This window comes from Neopelma chrysocephalum, unplaced genomic scaffold (genome assembly GCF_003984885.1).
Source record: "Neopelma chrysocephalum unplaced genomic scaffold, ASM398488v2 Primary Assembly neopelma1_80b, whole genome shotgun sequence".
NCBI lineage: Eukaryota > Metazoa > Chordata > Aves > Passeriformes > Pipridae > Neopelma > Neopelma chrysocephalum.
Window position 1 is genome coordinate 6,360,132 of NW_020897742.1, and position 9,321 is coordinate 6,369,452.

At 49.5% G+C, this 9,321-nt stretch overlaps 1 protein-coding gene across 1 annotated transcript in view; it reads right to left on the reverse strand.

Moving 5' to 3' along the window:
* Nucleotides 1-759, reverse strand: part of RRM2 (ribonucleotide reductase regulatory subunit M2) — a 6,269-nt gene extending 5,510 nt beyond the window's left edge. Inside the window, exons 1-2 of the mRNA XM_027690157.1 lie at nucleotides 517-759; nucleotides 361-438 (exon numbers count right to left, since the gene is read on the reverse strand). Coding sequence (XP_027545958.1) covers nucleotides 361-438; nucleotides 517-645 — 207 coding nt within the window. The 5' untranslated portion in view covers nucleotides 646-759. The remainder of the gene's footprint in view (nucleotides 1-360; nucleotides 439-516) is intronic.
* Between the last annotated feature and the right edge of the window lie 8,562 nt (nucleotides 760-9,321).

Below are 9,321 nucleotides of genomic sequence, written 5' to 3' on the forward strand. Positions count from 1 at the left end.
AGAGGGAAAGGGCAGGAGAAGAGACCCCCGTGAGGGAGAGGGAAAGGAGGGGAAAGAGACCCCCGTGAGGGAGCGGGAAAGGGGGGTGCAGCCCCCGGCAGGGACAGAACCTGAGATTAGCTCAATTGGTTAGATCGTGGTGCTGATAACACCGAGGTTCGATCCCCGTATTTATTTAAAGAGCTAGACTTGATGATCCTTGTGTGTTCCTTCCGACTCAAAACATTCGGTGCAATTTCTGACATCTCCGAGAAAGGAGAAACCACCGATTGGAAGTGAGAGCGGAGCAGGGGTTGCAGGACCCCCCGGGCAAGGGGAGAAGGGCGGGCGCGGTGCCGTGCCCGGGCGTCTCGCACTCACCGGTTTCCAGTCGCCCTCCTGGAAGATCTTGCGGGCTGTCTTGCTGGCCAGGACGCGGGCGCTGCTGAGCGCGGGGGGCTGCAGGGAGAGAGGGGCAGGGTGAGCGCGCTGCGGCGCTACCGGGCGGGGACAGCGGGAGGGCAGGCGGGCGCTCACCGTGTTTTCCTTGTCGCTCAGCGCCAGGCCCTTCATGGGCGACAGGCTCTTCACAGGAGACTGGCCCTTCTTGGGCGACAGCTGGGGCTGGTCGTGGCGGGCGGCGAGCGGGGCGCGGGCAGACAGCATGGCTGAGGATGAGGGTGAAGCAGCGGCGGCAGTGGCGGGATGAGCGGCAGGAAGTAGAAGTTCTCGCGCCGCCCCTTTATATCCCCTTCGAACTTGGCGCCAGAACGGCCAGCTGGCCAATCACAGCCCTCGTAACGCCCACCACCGCCCGCCCCCGCGCTGCCATTGTGCCGGCAGTGGCGGGAGGAAGAGACCCGCCCTCCGCTTTGGCGCCAGCGGCGCGCGGAAAAGGCGGCAGAGAGCGCGAGGAGGCCCCGCCCCGGACCCCCCCCCCCCCCCCCGCTCGCTTGGGAAGAAAGGTCCGGGTGTGGGATCTGCCTGTCGCGCCTGTTTGGGAATGATTCGGGGGCTTTTGCAAAATCCAAAACTCGTTTCCGGATACGGGAACAGCCGTAACCTGGTTTGTGGGTGCAGATCTTGGAAATACCACGTTGTCCCTGCCTCTGCCTTGCTCTCCCCTTCTCTCTGGTCCCTCCTACCTACCTATTCATTCTCACTTTCAACACTGATCCCTGCATTTGGATACATACAGATGCCACAGTCCTATATTTGGAGGTAGAAACTGGCTTCCTAGAGAAACGGACTCCGTGTGCCACCTGGTTCCACGTTTTAAATAAATAGCACAGGGAAGGGAGAACACAGGTATGAAGAAGAGGGGAATATTCATAATCTTTAAAAAGTCAGCATTTATTTCATATTAATTAATCTGCCTTTTTTGAACAACATAGTTTTCCTCATCCAACTCCACAAAGGATCTGTTTCTGTCAACTAAAATGTTTTCCCTGAAGCAATTTTAATGAAACCGGGAGCTCCATGAGACTTGGAGGCTCTTCTGTTATGTGGGGTGTACAGCAGCCTTGGATGAGTCCGAGTGGTCACTGTTATCTGATCATATGAGTTACTTGTCCCAGCTTTGCACTGTGCTTGGCTGGAGGAGAGTCAGGAGCAGGAGAGCAGCAGAACTGTATAATGGTACTGTGTTAAATTTACTGCTGTAATGAGTGGATTTGGAAGAAAAATGAGAGTACTCCCCTCCACCATCACTTCTGACACTGTAAATTCAAATTGATTATTTATTCATTTCAGCAAGTCAATGTCAAGGTCACAAATTCGGCTCTAAGCTCTCCTTAGCTGCAACTTATCAGAAATGGCCAACATTTCTGAGAGAGAGATTAGACTTATGACTTTTATTGGTCCTATTTAGGACCTTGGACTAGTGCAGGCCCCCACCCAGGAGATATTCTGTGGGACCTTCTGTGCTAAATATACATCCCAATATACATATCTAAATACACATCTCCATCTCTGGAGAGTGAGCACCACAAAACCCCATCCTAGTAGGCAGCCTGAACAGGCAGAGACATGCTCCTGCTCTGTCCCAGGAAGCAGGTGCCAGGGGCAGGAGCACCAGGCAGCTCCCAAACAGCTCACCAGTGTCCATGTAACACCCTCTTATCTCATGCCACCTCTACAGCTGCTAGGAGAGTTGTCAGAGAGCTGCAGCAGCACCCTTTCCACCCCAGCCAAACTCATCTACCCTCCCACCCCAATAAAGGACCCCAGAGCCACCACCCCGGGCTGTAGCCAAGGGCTGTCACATTGCAAGGGCTGTGCTATCTCTGTGGTTCAGCTGCTGTTCCCAGAAGCCCAGAGCAGGGGATCAAAGCCCTGCCCCGGGGACAATGGCTCTGCAAGGAGAGAAACACCAGGGACAGCATGGAGCATTTTGCAACTCTGTGCTGCTGGTTTTTGGAAATGAGTGTCCACACTGAATTTTCTTATTACAGCAGTTTAATTCAATTGCATTTGTTCCTCCTTCATATGCATCCTCCTCCACGATGCAACTGCCTTTTGGGACCAGCATTTTCAAGGCAACTTCTTTGCCAGAGCTGGGTTCAAGGCAGTAGGCTGCTGCCCTGCTTTGAGGTACTCAGCATCTTACCAGGGTTGTCAGCTAGCTTGTGCCCTCTCTTTGGTTGTGTGAAAGGATCTCTGCTCTCATGATTTCTGGCCACTACTTCTGAGTACTGTGTGTTTATTAAAAAAAACAGCCCCAAACTTGAGTTAGTTTCTCGCCTTCTTTGTTCACAGGAATTCAAACACTCAGAAAGGTGGAAGTAAGAGCAGCCTGGGGCAATTGGGTGAGGCAGGCGGGTGTGGGGTGTTGTGCAATCACACTGTTTACACGTCTCTCTCCAGACTGTCCACCCTCGTGTCCCAGCACCCACCTCCACCCAGGCCCTGAAATGTCTCATCAGCTGCAGATGGAGCTCCGCAACATCCTCTGTCCCAGGTACTGCTGTTGTGGTACAACAACCTCAGTGCCAGCATGGCAAAGCCCCTTCCCACCAGGCACAGCTCACAGCCCCCAGATCTCATGTCCCCATCACACCTCTGCTTCATCCTGGTGGTATTGTCTTGGCTCTCACTCACCAACCTGCTGGCCTTGGGTAATGGTCAGGGCAGTGTTGTCCTTGTTCAGAGGGTTGGTTTTCTTCCATTTTAATACAGATTGCCTACAGGACAGGTAGACAGTGACTCCAGGTCGCTGACTGCCTCTCACCACTGCAGCAACTGGTGTGATGAAAGTCAGTGAGGATAACTGACTCATCACTAGCTGAGGACTCAGTGTTTGCTGGTGCTTTTCCCCTGATTTGAAGAAGGTGATTTGTTTGTATGGCCTCATCCAGCCACATTCATCCATACCAAATCCTGAAATCCTCACCCACTGCTCAGTCTGACAGGGTTGATATTTGCATCATGCTGAAGGTTCCCTGCTTAGGCCTGAGTTCCATATGCAACAAAAAGATATCTAAATGCTCTAAATATAAGCTGAGACAGAGTAGGTGAGCAGGAGGAGGCCATCAGTCAATATATCTGAGATGGTAAGCCATGGTCTCAACAACCTCCGTTTTCTCCAACAGGTTTGGAGGTAGCCCTCAGCATTTCCTCGCATGCTCACCCAGCTGTGCTGAGGAGGATGCTCTGCATCCCTCCACAACTTAGACCAAAACTTCAATAATTTGAATGAAAAATTTGCCCCAATATCTTCCCTCCCGCTTTAGAGGTGGTTTGCCCTCCACTTACTGCAAGATTTATAACTGCGAAAACAGAGCTGCAGGGCTCTACCTGTTGAGCCAAAGTACTTTAACACGCTGTTTCACTGAGAAATTTAGAGCAGAACAAAACAAGTATTTATTAGCATGATTCTAGCAGGATATCACATTTCCCGATGCAGCCCATTAATTTGCAGGTCTGAGAGCACCATCATTACTCACCTGCTTACCTGATGGAGATAACAAGGGGCTGTTGGAAAGCAAAGCCCTCACATGGTTGGCATCCCCACTGTCTTTAATTTTTTAAAACTGCATTTCTTTCCTATTCAAGGTCCTTACCCAATATTTAAAACTCTCAGGACAAAATCTGCAGGTAATATATGACCACATATGGCATTATAATGGTGTAACTGGGCATGTTTCTTTGCTGTTCATGAAACTGGGTACAATGCTGCAGACACAGGCCCACAAGTGCCAGGTGGATGATCCAGCATTAAAAGACTTTCAAGAACTGGAAAAATGAAGCTTTCCAATCAGCTGCACTTGCTGGTCATCAGCAGTCAGTAATACAGAAAAGCACTACTGATTTTGGTACCTTCCTCAGGATCTATGAGCATGTTGTGGAGCTGGAGTAGCAATTTCCAACACTGCATTCATACCTGGGCTCAAGAAGGTTGTTACTCTTCCTTGCTGCTGGAACCACCTTCTTGTTTCCTGCAGCAGAAGGCGGCAATGGCTCCACCGTTTACTTGCCTCAGGCAGGTTTTGGTCTCAGTTCCTGTGCTCTGGTTCTGGAGGCTGTGGCTGATCTCCTGTCACATATGGACAGTTCCAGCTCTAGCAGCCTGTCAGTCACCACAGAACACTGAAGTTTCCTGGGGGTTACGTTCCTCAGCACTTACTCATCCAAAACTGCCTGTTCAAGGTTGCGGACCCAGGTCCTTCATTTCTGGGCAGGCCCGTTGCTTATGTGGAGCAGGGCTCTTACACAGCAGCATTTCTGGGGCATCTCCTCATTGCTGCAGCAGACACACAGCAGACATGCAGCTGCCCTTTCCCTCTTGGTCCGGAAAACAACCTTGCCATCTTAGCAAAGCAGCCAGAGGACCCACATACTTCTGAATGGTTCCAAAGAAAACCACTCTCAAAACATGAAAGACAATAATTGAAGAGACAAAGATAAGACTGCAAATCATTTTTCTTAACTTGGGCAGCAGTGGGCAGTTTAGTTATCACTCAGACCTTACTCATCTACAGGGAAGTGCTATGTATCCTCGATCCCTGCTCTAGCTGCTCTCAATGACCTTTTCTTCCCCAGCAGAGATTTTTTTTAGCCTCTGGAAAATGCAGATTATCTTCAACTAAGTGGACACCTCCTACCACCAGACTTCCTGGTGTACCCTGGCATTCCTACCCCAGGAAATCACCTAGACAAGATTGGCATGAAAGGACTGAGAAAGGATCCTGCCTCCCACCTTTGGGATAGTACAACATTTTGGCCCTGTTCTGCTCCAGATGCCCATAACATCTACACTCATCCAGCAGGGCAGAGAAAACAGGGAGACTTATCATCGCACATTTTCTGGTGGCATCTGCCAGACACTTCTCTGCAGGTTCAGTATTTGTCAGGGTTCAATTACAATTAAGCCAAAGAAGGGACTGGGAAAAGCAGGCTGTTTCCATGCCCTGTCCTGTTGCTCTGCCAGGGCAAGTTTCATTATGGGATCTAGCAGTGACCCTGTGGTGATAGGACATGGTGCAAGGTACTGTTTACCTGGTCAGCCCCTGTGCACAAACAGGCAGCAGTAAAGATCCCAAATACATTCAAGAAAGTGAAAGATGAGTTAGGAATACACCTACATATGAAGGAAGTAATTGACCCTAGGAGCTATAACCAGGGGGAAAAAGAGGTATAATGGAAATTAGAAAAATATAGAGGCTAGTGTCTGCAGCACTCAGGGAACCATGAAAACACAGAAAAGTGGGTTTGTGTTGAACATGTATTCAAAGGTGAATAAATTGATGCAGGTCTGATATTAAATGGCATAGAGGCCTGTATGGGAATGTAGGTGACAAAAAAAGATTGGCATCCATTATCCTTTTGGCAGTACAGTCAGGCTGATAAAAAAAATCTCTTGCTTTATAAGGGCATATTTGATTCACTGCTTTGTGACATTGAGAGGATTAAAACTGGTTAACTGATAGATTTTAGAAAGTCACTGTAGGGGCATATCATTACCAGCTCCGTGTCCTGAGGTGTCTGCAAAGTTCTCACATGGTAGATGTGGTGGGTGGTAAATAATGAGTGTAAAAGTGGCCTATCTAACTATGTCCTTGTTATTAACGAGCCTAAATGCAGGATCATGCATTAGGGAAGAAAACTGAAGATCACATTTATGAAATGCTGGACTGGCCCTGCAGAGAGGGTGTAGTGGGTTTCTGTGGCTGGGTTTTAGTAGCAGGGGTGGGGCTACAGGGGCTACTTCTGTTAGAAGCTGCTAGAAGCTTCCCCTGTTCCATGGACCAATGCCAGCCGGCTTCAGGACGGACTTCCTGCCGCTGGCCAAGGCCAAGCCAATTAGGAGTAATAGTAACGCCTCTGTGTAGCCAGGGAAGAGCGGAGTGAGAACTTGGGAATAACAACGTAGACACCAAGGTCAGTGCAGAAGGAGGGGGAGGAGATGCTCCAGGCACTGGAGCTGAGGCCCCTGCAGCCCGTGGTGCAGACCATGGTGGAGCAGCTGTGCCCCTGCAGCCCATGGAGGACCATTGGGGTGCAGAGACCCCCCTGCAGCCCATGGAGGAGCCCATGCTGGAGCAGGTGGATGCATGAAGGAGGCTGTGACCCTGTGGGAGGCCCAAGATGGAGCAGGGTCCTGCCGGAGACCTTCGGCCGTGAAGAGGGAAGCCCACGCTGGAGCAGATTTTTCCTGGGTAGGGCTCGTGGCCCCTGTGGGGCACCCACGTCGGTACAGCTCATTCAAGAAGGACTGCACCCCATGGAGGAGTGACCCACGGGACAGCAGTTTGGGAAGAACTGCTGCCCAAGGGACAGACTCACTCTGGAGAGGTCCATCAAGGACTGTCTCCCGTGGGAGAGACCCCACGGGAGCAGGGAAGGAAGGACTCCTCTCCCTGAGCAGTGGCAGAAACAACAACTAACCACAACCCCCATTCCCCATCCCCCTGCACTGCTGGGGGGAGGAGGGAGAACATGGAAGGAAGGAGGGGTGGGGGGAAGGTGTTTTTAAGACTGTTTTACTTCTCACTCTTTGGCTCTTATCCTGTAATAAATAATAAATATAAGTACTCTCCCCACTTTGAGTCTTGTTTTGCCTCTGAAGGTAATCAGTCACTGACCTCTCCCAGCTCTTATCTCTACTCATGAATTCTTAGCTGGTTTTTTTCTCTCTTCTCTGTCCAGTTGCAGAGGGAGAGTGAGAGAGCGGCTTTAGTGGGTACCTGGTATCTGGCCAGGGTCAACCCACTGCAGAGGGTCTCCTGGGTGATGATTCATAGCAGCTCCATCAACAGTCTCCCAGGCTAATCCATGGTCAAGGGAGCACACCAGGTCCTCTGCTCCATCAGCAGAGGGATCACAGCTGGAGGCATGACTGCTTCCCTCCTGCATGTGTGGGAGAGCATCCATGGGGCAGCTCCGGGGGGGTCAGCTCAAGATCCGGACACCCAAATGTAGGTGGGTGGGTGTGTAGGCACTGAGACATTCTACAGCATCCTGCCTGACCTCGCTGATCCCCAAAGGCCTTTCACACCTTCTGGGTGACTCCTGCCAGCCACACATCTATGCCCCCTGAAGCCTCTCAAATGACACCAATATCCATATTTAGGCAACTGAGTCAAGTCATCTGATACGGGGTGTTTGGATACCTAAATGCCTTGTCATTATCTCAAACCAAACGCACTCACTGTGCCCAGTCCTAACAACAAAGGGTGGAGAGGGCACTGAAGATGTGGGAGCAGTTCAGAAGACAGCTCCAGGGCAGACCAGAGGCTTACAAGCCTGCCCTGGGGCAAGAAGCTGGAGCAAGCTGTCCTATTCACTGCTACTGAGAGAGCTGGGGAGCAGCCAGGTAACCACCCTGACAAAGAAATGCTGTAATCAGCTGATGGGAAAAAAAGGAATAAGATCTTACAACTCTGAGCAGTCATCAGAACATGGGTTTCAGAAGGAAAATGTTTCTCACCAGTGGTAATTATGCACTGAACCAGCTTTCCTGGGCACACAGTAGATTCTTCAATTCCCAGTCATGATTTCAAGACTTCACGTGACAGTTTTATTCAGGCATATTATGTTTTGCTCAGCAGTTACTGGCAAGTTTCACTGACTATAAAAGGATTACGATAGATTATTTTATTGGTCCTTTTTTCTGGCATCTATCAAGAAGCTCTTTCATTGCACAGCAAGCTCAAGGGCATGCCAGGAACTTGGTCCTCCCCAGCTATGCCTGTTGGCACACACAACTAAAGAAATGAGGAAAAAAAATCTTCAAGATAAAGTTTTAACACTGAAAACATCAATAAATCAGTCACTGATATTTTGTCACAGCAAAACAGTCTGGTCTCATGTAACTCCAGCAGAAAAAAATTATTAAAACAGGAGACAACCCTTACCAACAGAGCCCCATAGTACCTGCTCCACCACATATTGCCACATCTCTTTCTTGGGGGTTCAGTGACCTCTAGCATTTCAGCGAAGCTGAGACACAAATAATTCCTTTAAAGGATACAGTATTTTCCATACTCCTTTCCTTCTAAAACCCTTAAACAGATCCATTCGTACTCCTTTCCCACAACAGTCCCTAGGGAAAAAGAGGGATTATTTTGTTTTATTAACAGATAAGTTTCTTCAGCCGAATTACTACTGGTGTTTCCTTCCTAGCAGAAACTGGGAAAGCTTCCAGTTTGTAAGCATCCTAGATCAATTGCAGATGGATAGAGCAAGGCATTATATGACCACACTTTGCCTACGCTGCATAGCAGAATTGCATCTCCTCTACCATTTTCTACAATAGTTGCCTTCCTTGTGGCTGTTCCCATCTCTTATCTTTTTCTGTTTTTTTTTAGTGTTAGTTTTAAGTTCCCTTTTCTCCAGTGCTGCCACATGAATTTCTCAGGACAAGAAAATTTGCATACTCTTTTCCCTGGGATCCTGCTTCCTCACCACCGTGGCCCTGAGGCTCATGTCTGAGGGGGTCCCATTGAATACCAGGCTTCGTCTGCCGCTTCCATTCTCATTTTCCACAATTGCCCCAAAGCCAGGCAGAGGATCCACGCTGTTTGGACTTTGTAAGCCAGTCCAATAAAGCCATAATCCTTCTTGGAAATTTCTGGGCACTGCTTGAAGGGAGAGCAAGACTTCACATGGATTAGCAGACTGGACAGACTCAAGGTGGGGAGCAGGAGTAGAAGAGACCAGAGCTCCTTTCCTTCTTCATTCTGATCTTCCTGAAATTCAAGCACCATGGTGCCTTTTTTTTAGAAATAATATTAAAATGGCCCAAGCTTCTTCCAGTAGCTGCCCTGGCCATGAGCACACATTCCCCCTATCTTGTGCTGGAGTTATCTCTGCAAAGGAAATTCCAGAGATGGAGATAAGGAT